Raw genomic sequence first — 23,388 nt, 5'->3', positions numbered from 1 at the left:
TGATTCACTCTCCACAAGCAAGTTAATCACTCTAATACTGAGTGTTATCCAACCCCTGCCACTGCGGTTTGAGGATGAGTGTGCAGAGTGAAGTGAACGTCCTGTGACAGAGACAGGGGCATGCTTTCTGAACATCTGCCTGGGAACAGAGATTCAGGTTACCACAAAGCCCATCTTCCAGAGAAGTAGCAATTCTAAGACGTTCAATGGAAACAGAGCAAAGAAAGTCATGCATGTAGCAATACACTCTTCAAGCGCATTGGTGGGAACACTACAGAAAAGAGGGGCAAGTCTCCACTCCAGGCTTCAGATGCTGTCTGACAGAGTTCTGGGATTAAAGCTTTCGACTGGTGGGAGGTAGGTTTATGTCTGTACACGCTAAAGGATTCACCTTATGGTCACAAAGCTGTTAGATCACACATACAGGAAGGCAACGAACGGCCACTAAGGGGTTACAAACGCCCAGATATTGTTGACTCTGGAACATTCCAGTCTCTCCACAATCAGAGGTCTAAACAGTTCCTCAGACTTGCAGACCATTCAGTGGAAGGCGTTCTTTTCTGGAATGTTCCCTTGCAACTATTAGAAGACTATTTCTCAGGAAAGACTGTTTATTGTTACTATTATTATTATTGAAAGATTAATCTTATAGTTCTGACCATTTATCTCACAATGGAATCCTCGTACCGGTTCCAGGCGTTGGTATGTGTGGTAATGCTACAGGCAAGGCAGAGAGAAGATGAGAATTTTTGTTGTTCATTAGTGGCTCAAAAATAAGTTTCTGTCTCCCACTTATTTGTTTGAAGCAGAGAGCAAGATGACTCTGACAGCATACTTAAGCTTTGGCAGATGAGGTACCCAACACTGAGAAGTTTTATAATCCCTCACCTCCATAAGACCCCAGCTACCACCTCAGACACTAGGTCTAACTGGAAGACAATACGACTTTACGCTGAACTCGTGAACAAAAATGTTTACTCCCAATGTTCACTGGCAGGGGATCTTTTAGAGAGGCTCAGCTTTCGTTCCCAAGGACGCTTTCCACTTCCCCAAGGATGGATAATAAGTAACCCTGAAAATGTTCAGAAAAGTAGAAGTCACTGAAGCTGTTTTGCTTTGGTTTGTTTAGGAGTTAGGTCTTGCTACTTAGCTCTGGCTGGCCTCAAACTGGCGGTAATCTTCCTTCTCGGCCTCCTGGCATTGGGTTACGCAAGCAATTAAATTCCTATTTAAAATTTCAGAAGCACGGGCATCCTTTCGCCCTCGTCCAGCGTTTGAAGCTACAGTGTACACTGAAGCCACAAAGTACAAGGGTTTGATCGGATCTGACCCTCCGAGTAAAGGTCACAGCCGACAGCAATAAACATCCGCCCGCGCCCTCTGGCCTGGATTCGGGTCCAGCCCTCTCGGAGAGGACGCGACCTCTGAGAGCTCGGGTGGCCGGGGCAGACAGCCTTCTCCGTGACGCGCGGTGCAGGGGAGGCTCGGCAAGGTCGCGGGCAGGGCGCAGGCGCGCGAGCCCTCAGGGCCCCTCCCTCTTCGGGCACGGGACCAGACCCCAGGCCCTCTGCTAACACCCCCTGAATCTTCAGCCGTGCCCACGCCCGCGACGTCTTCTGCTGGGGCAGAACACGCCCCTAGAGTCTCCGCGCTGACATCGGTCCCTTCAAAGCCAAGGTCCTGTCAGTCCGCGGGACAAGAGGCGCTCCACGCCCCCGGGTCTCCGACTTTGATCCGCCCGCCCTGCTCTCCCGCCAAGGACCGCCCCTTAGGCCCCGCCCCTGGGGCCACGCCCCCACGTCCCGCCCCACGTCCCGCCCCACGTCCCGCCCCACGTCCCGCCCCCGTGGGCGGGACCCCAGGCCGCCGCGCACACTTCCCTGCGGCGGTCGGAGCGAGCAGAGCCAGGAGGCGTCATGGCAGCGGCGTTCCGCAGAGGCTGCGGGGTGAGCCGGGTGCGGGGCGGGATCGGAGGGTCGGTCCTGCGCGGCCAGAGGAAGGGCGGGAGCCTGGGGACATCGACCTGACCTCGGGCCGCTGACCCCGGCAGGCGTGGTCCTGTGGACCTGCTCCGCTCTCGGTCGGAGAGCTCCAAATAGTTCTCTTATCCACCCTCTCCAAACCCGGTGGGAACCCGGTGCCAGAACCACGTTCTGGCGGAGGGGAGCACTTCCAGAAAGCTCTCACTACAGTCCCACCCAGAAAGGCATCTAACACTGTGCAGGCTGTTTGCAGCTTCGGGTGTGAACAGGTATTATTTACAATCCAAACAGGCTGATCCTGAGTGTGCGCAACACAAAACTAATCCTATGGTTTTGTAATGTGCAGGCACTCTTCCAAAAAACAAAAGGGAGAAGAAACTTAATGAAGTCTGTACACCCCAGCGTTTTGTCTTCTGAAGTCTGTTTTATCCACTACTTTGATACTTAAATATTATCGATGTATCGTACAGGACTTTCATTTATGCCACGTAAAACTGGATTAAAATTGCCTTTGACCCCAAAAGATGTAGTTTTAGAATTTACATTGATTTTATTGTAGTATTGATTGCCTTGCCTTTTTCCCTTGGCCGTCATGATACAAGTTAACAGGCTCTGAAAGCAGAGTTGGAGGTTTTAATTCTGACAGCAGAGCTAAAAAGGCTTCTTGGTACCTCCTAGGACAGATGAAGGAAAGCCCAACCCCATAACTAATCAGAAAATGCATTCTTTCTTTATCTGTTGTTCCGCACTGCTGTGAAACAAGACTTAAATTTCTAAGAGATTCCCTGTTTAGTTGTGCTGTTGTTGCAGATCTGAGGACTAAAGTTGCTGTTGTTCCATATGTGGAATGCCGTTGTTCTTGGCAGAGAGCCAGGAATAATAAGCACACTATTATGACTAGAATTTCAGAACATCATATGTATTGCTCGTTTATATCGGGTCTCACTCTGTCGTCCAGGCTGGTACAGAGCTCACTCCTTTTCCTCTGCCTTCCAAGCACTGCTACCTTCAATCCTGGTTATCTTGTTTTAATAACATCCATTTATCATCTAGGATTAGTGAGCCCTGCGTTCCAGGTGTGAATACAAGTTGTGTGTTTGCAGTTGTTCCAAGATGGGCGTTTGGGAAACTTGGACTCAGTGTTGCAACACTAACTTCTTAACCTTTATTCTGTTTCTACTAAGCTACTTTGTTTCCTTGTTTGATTTTGTTGTTCAGTATTTGCTACTCTTGCTGAAGACCCACATTTGCTTCCCAGCCCTGATGTTGGGTGACTCACAACTGTTCCACACCCTCCTCCGGCCCTTTTGGATATCCCACACATATATGTAGACACATACATAAATGAAAATAAAACAAATAACATTTCCTTCATGGAGAGGTGTCCATCTAGCTTGTCATTGACTTCTGAATTATAAAGTATTTAGTCCTGACTATAAAAACATAGCTCTTGAATATGACCATATAGATGCTGTGCTCATTTTGGATGGTCAGTATAAATAATTTACTTGTGCGTCAATATGTCTGTGCAGAACTCTCAGAGTACACAAAGCAGGTGTGGAGGTTAGAGGACGATCATGGGGGTCAGGCTTCTCCCACCATGTGGGTTCCAGGGGTCAACAACTCAAGTAATGTTTATACGGTAGGTAATTTTACCCGCTGAGCCACCTCAGTGGCCTGGCCAGACTTCTTTCGTTTGATTGAAACTTAATTTGCCAGATTTATTTGTAACGTACATATCTTTTCCAGGTCCTAAGAAGTCTTTCTCGTGTTGAGTGGCGAGCCCAGCACACGAAAGCGTCTCTCAAGCAGGAGCCAGGATTAGGGTTTAATTTTGGTATGTTGTATGTTCTGTTCTTTGACTTGAAAATGTATGTTTGGACTATGTTTGTGAAAATGATGTCTGTCAGTGGATAGAGGCAGTCACCACCCACAGATGGTTCATGGTTCCTCACATCTGTTGTACTGCATCATGTTCTTTCCTACACTCCTGTATACCAACAGTGTGGACAGGCTATGTGTACAGTATCCTTTCTCTTTTGCCCAAATGGATAGCCCAAATAAATGAATATCTACTCATATATATGAGTTGTCTTCAACTTACAAATTAAATGTAACAGATACTTTCTTTTTCTTTGGAGACAGTCTCACTATACAGCTCTGGCTGGTTGGGAACTCTCTGTGTAGATAGATAGGCAGGCCTGGCACTGACCATGATCTGCCTGCCTCTCCCTCCCTAGAACTGAGATTAAAGGTTTGAGCAGCCACACCTGGCTGGACAAATACCTCTCAAAAAAGCTTGCTGGATTCAATGCTGGATGTTGTAACAAGCTAAAAAAAAAAATTGGCCTAATTTATCTGAGCTACAGTTTGATGGTATTATATGACACTCTCAGTCCTAAGACCAGGAAACAATGTGGTATTGGAGAGAACAGAAGCAAGATTCTGGTCAAAAATGTGGAATATAGCCTATTCTTGGTGTTCTTCACCCGCTAAAGGTCTTTTGCTTTGAGTTTGTACCTTTCCTCTAGATAGCTTTCTAGGGTTATTGGTTTTATTCAAGTATACTTGAATAATAAATAAAATTTTTAAGCTGGAATTAAAGCATTTTCAATGGTGTAAGGATAGATTGGATCCATGGGCATTTGAAAATGGTAGCCTTTGCTCTGCTCTCCGCTTCTTCTTTTTTTTTTTTTTTTCTGTTTTTTCTGTGTAGCTTTGCGCCTTTCCTGGAACTCGCTTTGTAGACCAGGCTGGCCTCGACCTCACAGAGATCCGCCTGCCTCTGCCTCCTGAGTGCTGGGATTAAAGGCGTGCGCCACCACCGCCCAGCTTCTTACATACAAATTCCTGCCTATCAGTTAGCCCTGGCAAGAGGCTGTGGCAGCTGTGAGTGCCGAGGGTGAAGGAGAGTGAGGTCTTCCTCACCACACCCCCGTGGGCGGGACGGCCAGGTGCTGACAGAAAGGCAGATATCACATGGGGCCACTCAGTCTGGTTCTGATGAATAAAGTAGATCCCAATGTCTGCAATAGGAAAGCTTTGAAGATTACCACGCATGTGAAAGCAGTTTGCCAAATAATAATAAAACGCTAGACCTTCCTTTCCTACCTTCGACCGGTCCATAACCTTGACAGGAATTGTCTCCAAACTTAGAAGTGAAGTTGTGATTCAGAAAACACTGGGACAAAGCTCCAAGCTCCTCTTCTGCATCACTGTGAGAGGGAGTCACCTCCTCTCTCCACCTTAGTCGCCTGCTCTTTTTTTTTTAATTGTACTCACTTTTAGTAACAATAAACCATAAAAACAGCATGCAGTCATTTTAAAGGAAGATACTACTTTTTTTTGTTTGTTTATTTTTGTTTTGTTTTTCAGACAGGGTTTCTCTGTGTAGTTTTTGTGCCTGTCCTGGATCTCGCTCTGTAGAACAGGCTGGCCTTGAACTCACGGAGATCCACCTGGCTCTGCCTCCCAGTGCTGGGATTAAAGGCGTGTGCCACCACCGCCCGACTCTGGAAGACATTACTTTTGCATGGTGTCTGTCTGTATAAATTACTGACCGAAGTACACAGTGTTCATCCATGCCTTAAGTCTCTAACAGTGAGACTTGATCTGTCTTTTACATTTTACCTCTCATGTCACCATAGAAATGATAACTGTAGTCATAAATATTCCTCCTCCTCCTCCTCCTCCTCCTCCTCCTCCTTCTTCTTCTTCTTCTTTTTGTATTTAGATAGGCTCTCTCTCTGCACCTCTCTTTGTCCTGAAACTCACTGTATAAATCAGGCTGGCCTTGAACTCACAGAGGTCCTCCTGCCTCTGCCGCTTCAGTCCTGGGTATAAAGGTATTTGCCACCCCACCTGGCTCATTCTTGTATGCTTTGGCTCTTACTCTACTGCCTGAAGTGCCCATTACCACCTTTAACACCCCCTCCAGTGTGGGGGATGGAATCCAGGACTACTTCCTGAAGTGCCCAGTACCACCTTTAACACCCCCTCCAGTGTGGGGGATGGAATCCAGGACCTCCCACAGGATAGGCAAGTGCTCCTCGCCAATGAGCTCCAGCCTCAGTTTTCACATTGATGCACCCACATTGAAACACGCCCAGCACTCGGGAGGCAGAGGCAGGTGGATCTCTGTGAGGTCGAGGCCAGACTGGTCTACAAAGTGAGTTCCAGGTAGGCTCCAAAGCTACACCAAGAAACCCTGTCTTGAAAAAAAAAAAAATGCAATTGGCAATCTACATTTACCCTGAGGGTCCAGACAACATAGTCACCCATTAATTTCACAATAACTAGCTTTATTTTGTATGAGTGGATTGTTTGAACATTGCCTGTTAGTGATGCAGAGGGTTTTATGTGGTTGTTATTATTTTGGAGAAATTTCTCATTGTTTTTTTACCAGTTTATTTGTGGGAACTTATATTCTTAAATTTGGTGGAGTTTAAAAGAAGAGTGAAATTTAAATTATGGTGTTCACGTTCTGCTCTAATTCTTTGAAACAAGTTTTATTACGGTATGCTGACTGAGTATGCCCTGTTTCTTTAGGCTCCTTCCTGAGGTCAGAAGCATGTCTTATAATAAATATAAATCCCCACATACTAACTTCATGGGGCTCGTTTCTCCAACTTGATTTCCTCTTGACGTTCCCAAAATAATTTTCCTTTAGAGTTGACTGAACAGCAGAAAGAGTTTCAAGCAACTGCTCGGAAGTTTGCCAGAGAGGAAATCATCCCAGTCGCTGCAGAGTATGACAGGACCGGCGAGGTGGGTGTCGCCCCAGGGAGAAAAGCCTTGTGCTGTGATGAGATCATGTTATCCTTAGCTGTGGTGTAACTGTGTTGCTGTTCTTTTTAGTACCCATTCCCCCTCATTAAAAGAGCCTGGGAGCTTGGCTTGATCAATGCACACATTCCTGAGAATTGTGGTAAGCTTCCTTCACGCTTTTAGCCCTAAAATTAAAAAAACAGATGTTCTGTCATTCTCTAAAACGTTTGTTGCCAGTAGGTGGCTTTCTGCCTTTGTTTCCCTCTTTAGATGACGTATTAGCCAGCTTTGGGGAGACTTTCCTTAGACAAAGCACAGGCATTTTCCCATGTCTAGCTGGTTTTGAGTTTATTGACTTGTTCTTCCTATTATAATGCTGTGCATACACTGTGATGCCACAGGTGGTCTCGGACTGGGAACTTTCGATGCCTGTTTAATTACCGAAGAGTTGGCGTATGGGTGTACAGGGGTACAAACTGCTATTGAAGCAAATTCTTTGGGGGTAAGTTACTAAGAAAATAATTTACAGTGGGCGTTGTGAGATGACTCGTGGGTAAAGTCTCCTGACGGCCTGAGCTCCACTCCTGGAACCCACGTGGTGGAAGGAGACAACTCTCCCAAGTTATCATCTGGCCTCCAGAAATGGGCTGTGACACGTGCAGACACACATAGAAGTAAAACTGTAATTTAAGAAAATGTTAATTGTTTGCCTGGGCTGTTAATGAGACACTAACAGTGAAGTTAGGTTAAACTCTGTAAAAACTATAAGGAAGATTTGCCAGCCTGGCTTGGAGATATAATTGCACAGCTTGGGGCATGGTGGTTCTGTTGTCACCAGCGCTGGAGTTATGGGTGTCCTGGTGAGGAAACTGAACACTTTGGCTACAGCTTCCATGGAAATTCTTGGGCAAGGGTAAAGGCCTGAGGTGGCTCAGAAGCCGTCCTGTTGGCCTGCTGCCCACTTACTGTGCTGAAATTTACTGAGCATCTGCTCATACATACCATGTCACATGTCCTAGGTGAGCATCTTACTTGTAGTCAATTTTTGTATATTACCAATGAGCCTGCCTATAACTTGAGGAGCTTAGACTAGTAGACATGTCTTCTTGCTTGTTAGCTTTTTAGTTCAGAGCAAATGCTAATTCTTTGAATTTGCTCCTTCTGGGAGGCAGGCAGTTTTTTCTCGTTCGTTGCATTGTGTTCCTGAAGCTACACAACTCATAAAATATCTTGCTGTCTTAATGTTAATTTTCCTTGATAGCAAATGCCTGTGATTCTTGCTGGAAATGATCAACAAAAGAAGAAGTATTTGGGGAGGATGACTGAGCAGCCGATGATGTGTGTGAGTATGATTAGCTTTGGACTCCTGTTCCTCCTGCGTCTACCTTCCCAGTGTCGGGACTACAGACATGTGCTACCACATGTAACTAACTCAGTTTATGGGATGCCCAGTTTATGTGGTGCCTGGGATTAAACTCAGGACCTCATGTATACTAGGCTCTGTCCCCAGCGCTGTCCTGTTTTTCAGTCCTCATCTCTCACAGTTACCTCTGCTGAGAGTACATGTTCTCTTTTTTCCCTCTTCCTACAGAGTATCCTTTCTATTTGAGATTTGACTTAAGTATCATCTCAGGGAAGCTGGTTTCCCAAGTCCTGGTGTTAATGACGACACTTAGCAGGGTTACCCTGGTACCCTGTAAAAATCTCAAGGGCAGGCTGCCTTTTTCCTCTCTGGTTTTATAGCCTACTACATAGTACATACTCAATGATATTCAAATAAATCAGTTTACATTAAGTTGAATTTAATGAATTGGTTTGGATATACCAAATATTTTAATATTTCCTATAATTCATTGGTATCCTATGCCCAACTTTATTTACATATTAAATAGTTTAATATTTGAGCAATTTATTTGGTTTTCTAAGAACTGTAGTTTAACCAGCTCTTGTAACTTAAATTAACCCATTTATATTAATCCAAGTTTTGACTCTTGGCTTTTTACCTCTCTTCCATCTTGTACCTCCTGTTTCCTCTCAGTGTTCTCTGGCATCTCTCTCATGCCTCTCAATGCCCATCCCCCCCCCCATCTCTCTCGGAAGTCTTGCCTATACCTCCTGCCTAGCCATTGGCTGTTCAGCTTTTTATTAAACCAGTCAGTGACATATCTTTACACAGTGTAATCAAATATCTTGCAATTTTAGACATTCATTTATAATACTACCTTCGAAGATAAAATGCAGGGGATAGAATATAGCTCACCGTACAACACTTGCTTAGCACACTTGAGAACCGGGGTTCTATCCTAGCACCACAAAACAAACAAAATAATACTATTACCAGATATTCACGATGTAATCATTAACGTTTATTTCCTTTTGTCCCTATGTTCTAGGCCTACTGTGTTACAGAGCCGTCAGCAGGCTCTGATGTGGCTGGTATTAAGACCAGAGCAGAAAAGAAGGGCGATGAGTATGTCATCAATGGCCAGAAGATGTGGATAACCAACGGTGGGAAGGCGAACTGGTACAGTTCCTGGTTACTGTGTCTTCCAAGTCTTCCCTTTCTTCTCTTGTTTCTAAGCATCTCCGTTAAAGCAAGCCACAGTTTGGCACTGGAAGGTCCATATGACATTATAAATAACTCAGTGACTCAGTAACTATTTAAGCCCTTGAGCTATTTCTTCCAGATTAACTTACGAAGCCTGATGTGTAAAGTGTAGTAAAAATAGCTAATCTTACTGAGTCGACCAGATAGGTTCCAGTTCCACCGCCCCATCTCCTATGCTGGCACTTCCCCAGGACCCTAAAACTCTCAGGAAAACAGAAAGCTATTTTAGGATGTTGTTCTGGTTCTTAGTAGATTTGTGGTTCTGGGTTGATCCTAGAGCTTTGTGCACGTCAGGCAAGCGCTGTGCTATGGTGCCCATCCCCAATAGAGGCATTCTTAAAACTTGAGTGGCCAGGAGTAGTGGCACATGCCGTTAATCCCAGCACTCAGGAGGTAGAAGCAGGCAGATCTCTGTGAGATCAAGGCCAGCCTAGTCTACAAAGTGAGTTTCAGTACAACCAGGGCTAGTACACAGAGAAACCTTGTCCCAAAAAATCAAAAAACCAAACAAACAAAAAATCACTTGAGTCATGAGGCCTGGGATGTAACTCGGTGGTTAGAGTTCTTGCGTAGCTTGCACAGGCCCTGGGTTCAACCCTCAGCATCATATAAAAATAACCAGACCATTCCTGGTGGTGTGCACCTGTATTCTAGCACGTGGAACAAAGGTAAAAGGATGAGGAAGTTCAAGGTTAGCTTTAGCTACATAGTAAGTTCAAGTCAGCGTGTGCTACATGAGACCCTCAAAAAATTAATACAAAAACCTCAGTTTATGCACAAAAGTGGGCAATATTTGATGTTAGAAACATCTAAAACTTCCTAATGTATAGGTCCAAAAACAATAACATAAAGTTCCATTAAACATCAAAAATCATTTACATAAATATAGAATGTTAAAGAAGAAAGTTTAATAAACAGCTCTAAGTGGGATTGGCAGCTGAGGGGCCAGAGATGCACTCAAGTGGTGGAGTGATTACAGACTGAGGGAACGTGTGGAGCACCAGCCTGGAGTGAGCACAGTTACAAGTCTCGACAGAAAGGACATCCAGATGCTGCCACATTGGGGAAGCTGCTGAAACATGCTTAGAAGTATTGGGTTAGTTTGGAATACGCTTAGAACTTCAGGTTTGAAATCATGTTTCATGGCAAGAAGAGCAGAGTAGTGTGCAGTAGCACTTGCTTTGAGCCCCAACGCTTGGGAGGCCAGTGGGAATATCAAAAGTTCAAGGCCAGTACAGGCTCAAAGGTAGACAGATGGAAGATTGACAGATAGATAGATAGATAGATACTTTCTTGACCTTTTGACTAAGATCAGATGGAGTAGACTTGCATGGTTACTTAGGGAAGACAGTTAAGAATTAATGAATTGGTCTGGAGAGATGGCTCAGAGGTTAAGAGCACTGACTGCTCTTCCAGAGGTCCTGAGTTCAATTCCCAGCAACCATATGGTGGCTCACAACCATCTGTAATGAGATCTGGTGCCCTCTTCTGGCCTGCAGGCATATATGCAGGTAGAACGAATAAAGAAATTAAAAAAAAAAAAATTAATGAATTGAAAGTTAGAAAAATATAAACTCCAGCTCATTATAAGGACAGTCTTTCCAATAATAGGGCCCATATGTGTTGTCTTAGAAAGTAAGGTTTTTACCCATTACTTACTATATGGCAGAAGACTTCTTAAGAGGGTCTTAGGGGATGTCTTAGTTACCACTCTATTGCTGTGAAGAGACACCATAACCAAGGCAGCTCTTATAAAAGAAAGCATTGAATTGGAGGCTTGTTTACGGTTTTAGAAGATTAGTGCATTACCATCATGGTGGGGAGCAGACAAGCATGGTGCTGGATCAGTAGCTGAGAGCTTTCCATCCTGACCCGAAGGCAGCAGCCAGGGAGAGAGACAGACAGACAGACAGGGAGACAGGGAGACAGAGAGAGACTGACTGGACCTGGCATAGGCTTTGGAAACCTCAAAGCCTGCGACATACTTCCTCCAACAAGGCCACACCTTCTCCAATAAAGCCACACCTCCTAATACTTCTCAAACAGTTCCACTCCCTGGTGACTAAGCATTCAGATATATAAGACTATAGGGGCCAGTCTCATTCAAACTACCATAGGAGATTAGGGTAGTAATATTCCTGTTGGGGAAAAAAATTGTTTTTTGTTGATTGTGATACAATTTCACTTTGTAGCTCAGGCTGGTCTAGAAATCACAATGGAGAATAGTCTGAACTCAAGCTCATGGTGATCCTCCTGCCTCAAGACTCCCAAATGCTAAGATTACAGGTCTGACCCAGCACAGCTGCCTCTGAAAAGGTTCTACATCAGTATATTTATGTGATGTGCAGTGTGGAAAAGCATCCCACCTTGGTGGACTGTGCAGCTCTCAAAATGAACCCTTATCATACACAGGCAGCAGGGATTGGGATAGGAACCTGGGAAACTGTTTATTCTAAATGTTTGCCAGTCCTTCAGAGTATCCTAAATGAGTCCAGTATACATTCAGTGTCCTGACTCAGTGTCAGCTAGTAACAGCATTATTTAGTATCCTTACACCAGTAAGTAATAAAGAAATAAAGGAGCCATGAAAATTGAACAAGCTAAGGGAAATATAATAATGCAATTAAATAATCACAGTTTTAAGAACTGACTATAATTCTTCCTGGGAAAGACAAGTTCGGTGAGTCATGAAATTAGAAAATAATTTTGTCTTTTCCTAGTATCAAATAAAACCATACTCAGTGATAAATTGATAAATTATTGGAGTTTTAGCATAAAAATTAATTCATTGCTTAAGGAAGAATAAAACACTCACTCACTCTCTCTTTCAGTGCTAGGACTAACACCAAGGCTCAGCTTGGACTCAAGCTGTATGGCTTTTTGTCCTTTGCAAAGGCCCAAAAAAAAAAAAAAAAAAAAAAAAAAAGAAATCTGTATCAAGATATTTAGAAAACTAGTTTGGATGTGAGGATTCAAAAAAAAGAACTTCTTTTTCCCTCCCTTACGCTGTATTTCTAAATCTTTTGGGGAAAAATCTTTTGTAGACAAATTTCTAAACAGTCTTATTAAATAAGCAACACAGAGCCAAATACAGGGGTGAAAGCCGTAGAGATCAGAGAAATAGTGAGAGAGCCACCAGCTAACCTTAGCTCACCACCCTGCCATAGCTTCTCCAGAGAGAACCAGCCTCTTCCTGTCTAACCTGTGCCTTTATTGCCTTGCTGTTCTGCCTTCTCATTGGCTCTTAGCCCAGCCACATCACTTCATTGTCACTGCCTGTCTATACAGACCTCCAGGTCTCTATGGTTGGTACTGGGATTAAAGGCATGTGTCACCATGCTTGGCTGTGTCCTTGACCACACAGAGATTCTGCCTGCCATGTGATTGGATTAAGGGCGTGCGCTACCACCACCTGACTTCTGTTTATGGCTTGCTATGTGACCTCTGATCTCCAGGCAAACTGTATTTATTAACATACAAATAAAATATCACCACAGTCTTTCTATGGGAAAACCTGTAAATATCCCTGGTAATTCAGGTACACCATGGACACTGGCTTCGCCGCATGCAGGTGCCATCCCCCACAGCAGCAGGAGTCGAGTCTGTTTATTTTACAGATCACTTGTCCTGTGAAACAGAAGACTGGCTCAGAGGAGCATTCCGACTCCAGTGCATACATGCTTCACTTTCCTATTGTCTTTGCTGAGGAATTTTAACTAATAGCTCATATTCACCCTAAAGATAAGACCATGTTAGCTGAGAAATAGATGGTTGAAAAGTCTAGCCACAGTCAAATTGCTATCTGTGGGAGATCATTTCCTTTGCTGTCAAGTGGTGGTGGTAATGCTGGGGGTGTTTGGGGGTGGGCTGAGATAGTAATCAACGTGTGTTAGTCATTGTCATTATTGCCGTCATCGTGGGTTTGTGTGCCTTAGGTATTTTTTATTGGCACGTTCTGATCCAGATCCTAAAGCACCTGCTAGTAAAGCTTTTACTGGATTCATCGTGGAAGCTGACACCCCAGGAATACATATTGGGAAAAAGGTAAACAGCATGTTTCTTAACAATTGCATCTGTACGTGCAATTTCAACTGTAACTGTCAAAATTCTTATTTGATTCCTTTAATGAAAATACTTTAAGTTGGGATAAAAATCGCGTCTTGATGGTATTGGGATACATAGTTTCTATGTCACTTAATCTTTCAAGTCATACTGAAAGATGGGCCCTTTGTGCAGAACACTTTCATGACGGACAGCTGTAGCTGTGGGCAGAAGTCAAGCTGCCATGATTGCTGCCTCACCATGGAGTGTAGAGTTCTCAAAGGACTCCTTCCTCCTTCCCAGTGAGTCTGCACAAGCTTTGGTTAGGATAGTTAAAGCCATGTGATATAGATGGATTACCCACAATCCCACAGTATTAACAGAAGCAGCTGTACCTTGGAAACATGAGAATGTCAATCAGTGTCAATTAGTGTTGGGTGTGGGGCGGGAGAGTTGTTAAACAAGAAAGGCAATGGCGTGTCTGAACATCCAGTCTCAGTGTGTGCAGATAATTTGGATCTTAACATAGGCCACAGAGAGATTAAAAGGCAACACACCAAGGGAAACGAATATCGTAAGAAGTCCTGGTAAGAGCTTACAAACATGAAATGCTTTTGCAAAGTGGAGTTTTTAAAGAAAACTGTTAATGATAAAGGATGTTTGCAGCTATGGTAAAAGAGGAATTATGGAAATCAAGCCAGAGTTCTAAAGGTTACCTGAACAAATTGTCTTCCTCCCCATGTGGAAAGGTTTGGATTCCCTGGTCAGATGTTGGAGCTGGTCTCCTTAGGCTGAACTGAAAAGACGCATTTGAATTAATGGTTAATATAAAACAGATTCCTAAGTTAACTTTCTGTGTTTTAGCATCTGCTGTTGTGTCCAGGTCTTTAGAAATGTGTTGAGTATGCAAAATGGTTAGAACTTCTGCCTGTAATGAGTCTCTTTCTGCCCCTCCAGCCAGCTCCCAAATAAGGGCACAGAGACTTGTATAAATTATAAGTGTTCGGCCTTAGCTTAGGCTTGTCCCTAACTAGTTCTTATAACTTAAATTAACCCATGTCTTTTATTCTACGTTCTACAACATGGCTTCCTACCTTCTTTATTCTTACCTCCGACTCCCTCTGAGTCTGGCTAGCAACTCTGCCTTTCTTTTTCCCAGAGTCCTCTCTGCCCTGAAGTCCCACCTAACTTCTTCCTGCCTAGCTATTGGCCGTTCAGCTCTTTATTAAACCAGTCACAGAGACACATCTTCACATAGTGTACAAATACATGTGCCAGGCAACGTAGTGCACACCTGCAACTCCAGTACTCCAGAGGCTGAGGCAGGAGGACCACAAATTCTAGGTCAGCTTGGACTATGTACTGAAACTCTGTCTCAAAAAAGGAGGCAAGGGCAAGACTTCTTTTTTAGGTCATGGAAGTTCCAAGTCTGAGACCCTATGTGCTGTTTACTTCAGCATGTTCACTGACTCCAGAAACCAAGGTCCAAATAAATGATTTACTGACTGTCTCAGTGGCAGAAGCTGACCTGAGACCAGTGGCGTTGTGTCTTTTACTAATAGATTCTTGTATGATTTGGGCCTTTGCAATTTCTGATGCCATATAATGCTGTATTTTTAAGAGAAGATATTGAAGACAGACTGCACTTTACTAACAGACTACTAACACCATGTATATAACAGAATATGAGTGCTATGAGTAGTCACACTTTTCCTCAGAGATTGGGGTGTGTGTGGCAGATCATGCTCTCCCACTTAGAGATGGTTCCTGGCAGACTCAGGGCCAAGTTTGACCCATCTCAGTTAAGTGGAATGGACCTCAGAACTTGTACTTTACCAGTGGCAAACTGGTATGACAATTGATGTTGTCTCATTGTTTCTAATCTCATTCTCACTTAAGAAAACTCTAACGGAATCAATATTTGCTACTGAATGCATACTGTATGCTAGGTACTGATAAAAAATCTCCACACATGGGGACTTGCTTTCTAGTGAGGGGTGTAGATATTTTTCTTAGCTACTTAGTTCCTAAAATGTTCTTTTAAACAAATCTGTGGGATTCACATTGTCAAAAATTTTTTTTTGTCTTAGAAATTGTGTGCTTTGAGATGAGTCTAAGGAGCATTTTGGTTTTTTGTGTTTTTAGGTTTTTTTTTTTTAAACAGTCTCTATGTAGTTAGTTCTGGCTGTCTTGGACTTACTCTATAGACCAGGCTGGCCTTGAACTCACAGAGATCCACCTGCCTCTGCCTCCTGAGCACTGGGATTAAAGTCGTACACCACCACACCTGACCTTTTTCTATGTTTCTAACATTTTACTGTTGCTAATTTATAAACTGGGTTTTATTATAATTATATGAAAAAGCATTGTATGTAAACAGTAAATAAATGCCCCCCAAAAATAGGAAAGCTAAGTCCATGCTTTGTTCAGTAGATCATTTTGCTAGTGATTACAGGCTCTAAGATTATGTCTGCAAACTAATTTATCAGACAGAGAGAAGGAAGGCGACTTTCCGACAAGTACGAGGTGTAGTTGCTATGACAGCTTTAGGCTAGTACTGTTTTCAGTTTGTTAAATACTATTTTTGACCAGGGGCTGGCACAAATTTTCGAAAGATCCAGATTAGACACGCGTTAGGCTTTGCAGGTGTGGGGTCTCGTGCGTAGCTCAGCTCTGCCGTTGTAGTCTCAGGGTAGCCGCAGATGAGCAGAGATGGGTGTGTTTTATTCTGTGGAAGCTTAGCTCATGGAACAGGTCCTACAGGCCCTGTGTTGTGGCCCTGGCTGTAGGTAACTGCAAAAAGGAATGATGGACAGCAACAGCGCTGTGACTCCTGAGCGTTTCTTACGTTTTCTTATTGCTAGGAATTAAACATGGGCCAGCGATGCTCCGATACCAGAGGAATCGCCTTTGAAGATGTCAGAGTGCCCAAGGAGAACGTTTTAATTGCTGAGGGAGCTGGTTTCAAGATCGCAATGGGGGCTTTTGATAGAACCAGGCCCACAGTAAGTCGGTCGTCTTCGCAGAGTGCTTTGTTGTGGTTTTCAGAGAGCGGGTTTAACATCGCATGTCTTTTTTTTTTAGATTTATTTATTTATCATAATACAGTGTTCTGTCTGCATGTATGCCTGCAGGCCAGAAGAGGGCACCAGATCTCATTACGGATGGTTGTGAGCCACCATGTGGTTGCTGGGAATTGAACTCAGGACCTCTGAAAGAGCAGCCAGTGCTCTTAACCCCTGAGCCATCTCTCCAGCCTCCTCCCCCACCCCGCCCTTTTTTTTAAGTAATGGTGGAGAGATTGTTACTTGTACTATGTATATTTCAACTTCTTTTGCTGCTCAGCATAGACGCTAAGTTAGCAGGTGCTAAACTATTGTCTGGTAGCCTTCTCGAAAGCCCACTCCTAACTTATCATTCTTGTTGACTGTGGATCACTGCGTATTCTGCTGCTCACTTAGAATGTGTCTGTGGAAGCCTCCCTGGTTAAACAAAAATGACTTTTCTCTAGGCCTCGGCCTCACACTTGGCCTGTTTATTTATTTACTTATTTATTGCACGGCAATGGGGATAAACTTGGGGCCTATTGAAAGCTAAGCATGCACTCTGCCACTTAGCTGTGTCCCCAGCCCCTGCCATTACCTTTAATTAAAAAATAAATAAACCCAAGTTCTCCTCCCCCCACTGCAGTGACACCACTGTCTGCGTCCTTTACTGAAAATCTTAGACAGGTAGTGATATGCTGTGTGTCTTGATGACAGTTGAACTTTTGCGTAACACAGTGTTAATATCCTAGGTAGCAGCTGGTGCTGTCGGGCTGGCCCAGAGAGCTCTGGACGAAGCCACAAAGTATGCCCTGGAGAGGAAAACATTTGGAAAGCTGCTAGTAGAGGTAATCTTTTGTTCTCTCTGAGTGTGTGTGTGTGTGTGTGTGTGTGTGTGTGTGTGTGTGTGTGTGTTCACGGCTGAATGCATATATTTGCACATTTATATGGAGATCAGAGGACAACTTTGGGCGTCCTCCTGTTAGCTTTTTTGTTCTGTTTTGTTGAGGCAATGTCTCTCACTGGCCTGGGGCTCCCCAGTTAGGTTAGGTGAGCTCAATGCCTGTTGATATGTCAGTCATGATACAGCACTTGCTGTCTCTTCTGGGAGGTGTCGGTTTTTGTCTCCTATTCGATCATGACAAGGACAGGAAGCATCATGTGCCATTGTTCTCTATCTGTAACAACTTCCTTTTAAAAGCCGCAGCAGGGCAGAGCTTGACAGAGCATACCTGAAATCCCAGCTACTCCAGAGGCTGAGGATCACGAGTGTGAGGCCCGCCTGGGCCAGGCTGTGCAAGGTCAACCTGGGCCGCTTAGTGAGTTTTGTCTGATCTAAGGCCCTAGATTCAATCCCATATTCATTCATTCATGCTCTCACCATGTCTGAATCTCTGCAGGTACTTGAAACACAAGAATGCTTGTGTATCTGTACTCAAAACCTTATTCTAGGCCGGGCGGTGGTGGCGCATGCCTTTAATCCCAGCACTTGGGAGGTAGAGGCAGGCGGATCTCTGTTTTCGAGGCCAGCCTGGGCTACCAAGTGAGTTCCAGGAAAAGGCGCAAAGCTACACAGAGAAACCCTGTCTCGAAAAACCAAAAAAAAAAAAAAACATATTCTAATAATGAGAAAATATTAGATAAACCAAACCAAGGAGCAATTTACAAAAAAAAAAAAAAAATCAATATTCTTTGAAAGGACAAAAGTCAGAGGACAAGACAGGAATTAAATAGTCTGGGAGGTTCTCTGAGATAGTAACTACAGCAAGGCGGCTCTTGAGTGAGTTCAAGATCAATGTCAGCTATATAGCAAGACTGTTTTAAAAATAGAAAAGAGGGGGCTGGAGAGATGGCTCAATGGTTAAGAGCACTGGCTGCTCTTCCAAAGGACCGGGATTCAATTCCCAGCACCCACATGGCAGTTCACAACTGTCTGTAACTCTGGTTTCAGGGGATCTGACACCCTTGTACCGACATATATGTAGGCAAAACCCAAGTACAATAAATAAATAAATCTGTTTTAAAAAATGGAAAAGAGGCTGGTGAATCTCTTGAGTTTGAGGCCAGCCTGGTTTACAGAGTGAGTTCTAGGACAGCCAGAGGTACACAGAAACACCCTGTCTTGTAGCTAGAGTTTTCCTGCCTGGCCCACAGTCAGGGCAAATCTCTTTCACCTGCCAGTCCCACAGCCTCTCAGACCCGACCAAGTAAACACAGAAACTTATATTGGTCACAAACTGTATGGCCGTGGCAGGCTTCTTGCTAACTGTTCTTATAGCTTAAATTAATCCATTTCCATTAATCTATGCCTTGCCACATGGCTCATGGCTTACCGGCATCTTCACATGCTGTTTCTCATCGTGGCAGCTGGCAGTGTCTCTCTGACTCAGCCTTCCACTTCTCAGCTTTATTCTCCTCCTTGCCCCGCCTATACTTCCTGCCTAGCCAACGGCCAATCAGTGTTTTATTGATTAATTAGCAACACATTTGCCATACATCCCACAGCACTGTCTCAAAAGTCCAAAAGAGAAATAAATAAATAAATTAATTAATTAATTAATTTAAAAAAGCTAGAATAAATGTGTGATCCTTAGACGGATAACAGGGTTTGGTGGGAAACTGGCCAATTTGGCTGGAGTCTGTGTAGTTTTGCAGGTCCATGCAGATTGCCTTAATCATTGCACTGTGGTTTTACCATTAGGGGAAGCTAGCTATAACTTTTCTGCAAGTCCAAAATTAGTGAAAAATAAAAAGTAAAAAAGTATTAAGAAAAAAATTACAAATCTTGCCAGTAGATTCCCTTAACTGTTTTTCCGCCTTAAATCTAGCACCAAGGAGTTTCATTTCTGCTCGCAGACATGGCAATGAAAGTTGAACTGGCCAGACTCAGTTACCAGAGAGCGGCTTGGGAGGTTGACTCTGGCCGCCGGAACACATACTACGCCTCCATTGCAAAGGCTTTTGCTGGAGATATTGCCAATCAGTTAGCTACTGATGCCGTGCAGATTTTTGGAGGCTATGGATTCAACACAGAATACCCTGTGGAAAAGCTGATGAGGGATGCCAAGATCTATCAGGTAGGCTCTAATCTTGTTTCTGGGGCGGACAGAATATTCAAAAATGACAACAGTAGATTTAAGACCCTGGGAATAGTGATGGTTGGACCAGCATAATGGCTCAGAGGGTAAAGGGTGGCTCACTTGCCACCGAGCCTGACAACCTGAGTTGGATTCCTAGAATCACGTGGTAAGAAGAGAACGGACTCCTGAAAGTTGTCCCATGATTCCCACATAAATGCCACAGCATGCATGCACCTACACAATACATGTAAAACGTTTTTAATAAACGGAAATTATAGATTGGTGTGAGTCAGATTTTGTAGCTAATCAACACATAAAAAGAATATTTTTTTTATTAAGCGTAGCTGCTAAGAAGGAAGGAGCGAGTAAAGGGCACAGACATGTGTCGCCTGCCTAACTCTGCCATCTTTGAGTCTTCAAATGTTAACCAACTATAACCTGCATTTCTTGTCCTCTGAAAAGTATACATGCCTTTTAATCTTGTCTTGAATGTTTCCTAACGTTTTTCTTGAATTAATTGAAACTGCTTATAGTCAAAAGCCACGTGTCCTTGAGAACTGATATTTGACTCTGAAGTTAAGCTGGCAATCAGAAAGTTAGGGGAATGTGCATGTTCTCCATTGTGGGTTAGGTACAGCCCATGCCTCTTGATCCCCCGCTTTGTCTGCACACCCCTAGCCATGATTTGACAGCTGCTTGTTGGAAAGGCAGAAGCGGAACACATGGGCAGCTGGTCCAGTTGTTGTTTTAATTCAGTTTTTTTGTTTTGTTTTTAATTGGGATTATCCAATATTTTGTGTTTTCTTTTCATGTTTGCCTTTTCTGGATGTTCATCACCTAATTTTTATACAACGAAAACGCCTTGTGTCATTAGCCCTAGAAAAAGAAATGCTCAAGAATTATAACACTGTCAACACTGCAAAATATGGGGCTGGAAAGGCAGCTTAGCAGTTTAGAGCACTCACTGCTCTGGCAGGGGCCTGGGGTTTGATTCCCAGCACCCACATGGTGGCTCATAAACCTCCTGAAACAACAGTTCAGGGGATCCAAGGCCCTCTTCTGGCCTCCACATGTACCAGGCATGCATGTGGTGCACATCCATACACGTTCCACATGTACCAGACGTGCATGTGGTGCACATCCATACACGTAGACAAAACACTGACATAGGTAAAGCAAAAATAATTCCTTCAGAATTTTGTCTTCACAGTGGTCTGCCTCACAGGCCAGTCTTTTTATTTAAACCCAGGAGAAATGAACACTGGAGCTTGCATCCTCTCTGAAGTCACCCGACTTTGTAGAGCTATTTCACCTTTCCCAGAGCCTGTAACTACTATAAACACTAGTTATTATCAACCCCTTGACCTCCCTCCTACTTCCCAAGAGTGAATTAACAACTGGCTGAGATTAGAAGCTTAGACAGGGAATGAGGGTGGATTGCCAGGGATTAAAGCCCAAAGCTCCCACTATCTTGATTTCTTTAACAGTTCTGAGGCAGCAGTGGGGAACAGTCATGTGTAATGGTAAGAGCAGAGACTGACTAAAGGACGTAGCTGAAACAGCTTAGAAAAGTTAGGTAATAAACACTCTGGTAACACTAAACCTTAGATTGCCCAAACATTTTGAAATGCAAATATCATTTTCTTTGATGTTTTAAGCCTGCCTCCCAGTTTTGTAAACGAAAATTTTATGACTTAAACTGTTCTCATGAAATAACATTTCAGTTTGGTGCTACACTAGAGCTTACTGTTGTTTGATACGGCAAATGAGTCCAGGTGTTTAAACCAAGTTACGTTTTCCTTTCAGATTTATGAAGGCACTGCACAAATTCAGAGGCTGATCATAGCCCGTGAGCACGTTGGAAAGTATAAAAATTAAAGGAAATTGCAATTGAAAAGATGCTTCATCCTCTGTAACTAAAGATCAAAGCACTGTTTATGCTTATGCGGAAAAAAAGGGCTTTATCATCTTTATCGTCTTTCCAAGGAAATAAAAGCTGAGTAACACAAGTCTGTGCAGTTTATTCCAGTGGTGGAGTGTACCTCTGTTCAACTCCACGGTGACCTTTTCCGGATAAATTTAGATTATTGGAACAATGAGTTGTCCTTAGTACTCCTGCCCGTGGATTATGTTAATTTGCTCTGTGATCACTTAAATTAACCACAGTTGGAGAAATACACTGGAGTTTTAAGGCAGGAAAGGAGGCTTATTAAGAAAGAACTCGCCGGGCGGTGGTGGCGCACGCCTTTAATCCCAGCACTCGGGAGGCAGAGCCAGGCGGATCTCTGTGAGTTCGAGGCCAGCCTGGACTACCAAGTGAGTGCCAGGAAAGGCGCAAAGCTACACAGAGAAACCCTGTCTCGAAAAACCAAAAAAAAAAAAAAAAAAAAAAGAACTCGGTGAAGATTCTAAAATATACGCTGAAAACATGGTAGATTTAGACCTATCAGACTCCAAAGACTTAACAGCATTTATGTACTAAAATGTTAATTTTATAATTTTGAATATATTTACTTTGTATTGCACAAAAGAGTAAAAATTTTATATTCATTTTCTCTCATTCTAAAACTATAAGAAATTTCTGAAAAATCTTAATGCTGAACCAACATTTCATACGTCTTGTTTAAAATAACTCAAAAAGCTAACCTTAAATTATTTTTCTATGACTCTTAGGGTTTGTATAAACCCTTTGGGTTGCCGAACACAGTTGTGTTTTACACACAGGACTTTAAAAAGGAAATAAAATGTGCTGCGTACTGTTCCACGGTGTCTTGTCTGTGTGTTGTTTTATTAGATCTCACCATTAAAGACCACAGGAGGCACAAACATGAATGCCCACAATTTGTGAATTAGCTATTAAGTGCTACAAAAATAAACTTAAGCTAAGTGGAGGTGTTTCCTGATTCTTCTGTTCTTTGATATCACCCTGTTTTCTGACTGACAACCAACCTAAACCATGGCCAAATAAATGCTTCCTCCTATTGCTTTATCAAGGTATTTTATCACAGTAACAGAGAAACAACTGAGACAAAACTGTACTATGTCACACGTTCTGGGGCCTCAGGCTGCCTGTACTCTGCCCAACAAAGCTACAAATTCAGGTGTTCCCTGTGGTTTTTTTACTCTTGGGGCCCACCACCCAGTTTTAAATAAATACACACCACGTTGGGCACCAGATAAAGTGAGAAATCCAGAGTCTGCTTAAATGGCAAGGAATTTATTAGGAGATAAAAACTCACTATAGCAAAGGAGATTTATCACAGGGTCCTGGAAGCTGAGCTGTGGTCCACACTGTTCTTCTGCCTGGTCCATCTCAGCATCCAAAAGCATGAAGGAGAGAGTGATGCCTATGTGCAGCCCAGGTCTTAAGGGTCTGTGAGGCCACATCCCAGGGTCATGTACTTCAAGGTCATAGGCAGGTAGAGCAGTTACCTGCTCCCTCTCTAGGGGTGATGCTTTAACAGTTACCCACTACAACTTGAATTCTTAAGAATGCCTGGCCTTAGCTTAGCTTGTTTCCAACCAGCTTTTCTAATTTAATTTGTCCCACATCTATTTACTATGTTTTGCCTCTGGGCTTTTTACCTTTCTTGATTCTATATATCTTTCTTTCTTACTCTGCGTCTGACTGGGCGGCTGGCCCCTGGTGTCCTCCTCTCCATCCCCTTTTTTCACTCTTGACCCTCTTCCCTAGATTTCTCCTACTTATTCTCTCTGCCTGCCAGCCCTGCCTGTTTCTCTCTCCTGCCTAGCTATTGGCCGTTCAGTTCTTTATTAGACCAATCATTGTGTTTCAGGCAGGCAAAGTAACACAAGCTTTACAGAGTTAAATAAATGCAACATAAAAGAATGTAACACATCATTGC

At 43.4% G+C, this 23,388-nt stretch overlaps 1 protein-coding gene and 1 non-coding gene across 2 annotated transcripts; one reads left to right on the top strand and one right to left on the bottom strand.

The window, feature by feature from the left end:
* The first annotated feature begins 1,852 nt into the window (after positions 1-1,852).
* Acadm (acyl-CoA dehydrogenase medium chain) lies at positions 1,853-21,531 on the top strand. Its single transcript, XM_059266487.1, has 12 exons — positions 1,853-1,946; positions 3,732-3,819; positions 6,652-6,749; positions 6,840-6,909; positions 7,151-7,251; positions 8,011-8,091; positions 9,143-9,273; positions 13,293-13,401; positions 16,263-16,403; positions 17,195-17,290; positions 19,271-19,519; positions 21,329-21,531. The coding sequence occupies exons 1-12, from the start codon at positions 1,917-1,919 to the stop codon at positions 21,398-21,400; spliced, it is 1,266 nt and encodes a 421-aa protein (XP_059122470.1). The 5' UTR covers positions 1,853-1,916; the 3' UTR covers positions 21,401-21,531.
* Positions 5,419-5,567, bottom strand: LOC131913939 (small nucleolar RNA SNORA15). Its single transcript, XR_009380010.1, has one exon. It is a non-coding gene; the product is annotated as a small nucleolar RNA SNORA15 (small nucleolar RNA).
* Positions 21,532-23,388: the final 1,857 nt, after the last annotated feature.

The sequence above is a fragment of the Peromyscus eremicus genome, chromosome 6 (genome assembly GCF_949786415.1).
Source record: "Peromyscus eremicus chromosome 6, PerEre_H2_v1, whole genome shotgun sequence".
NCBI lineage: Eukaryota > Metazoa > Chordata > Mammalia > Rodentia > Cricetidae > Peromyscus > Peromyscus eremicus.
Note: the sequence above shows the minus strand (reverse complement) of the source record. Positions and strands in the feature narration are given on the sequence as shown.

Excerpts from the sequence above, each read along its gene's own strand:
- Acadm (XM_059266487.1), top strand. The coding sequence starts at position 1,917 with ATGGCAGCGGCGTTCCGCAGAGGCTGCGGG. Across the intron at positions 7,252-8,010 it reads TTGAAGCAAATTCTTTGGGG|CAAATGCCTGTGATTCTTGC; the intron begins GTAAGTTACTAA and ends TTTCCTTGATAG. Across the intron at positions 19,520-21,328 it reads GGGATGCCAAGATCTATCAG|ATTTATGAAGGCACTGCACA; the intron begins GTAGGCTCTAAT and ends TTTTCCTTTCAG.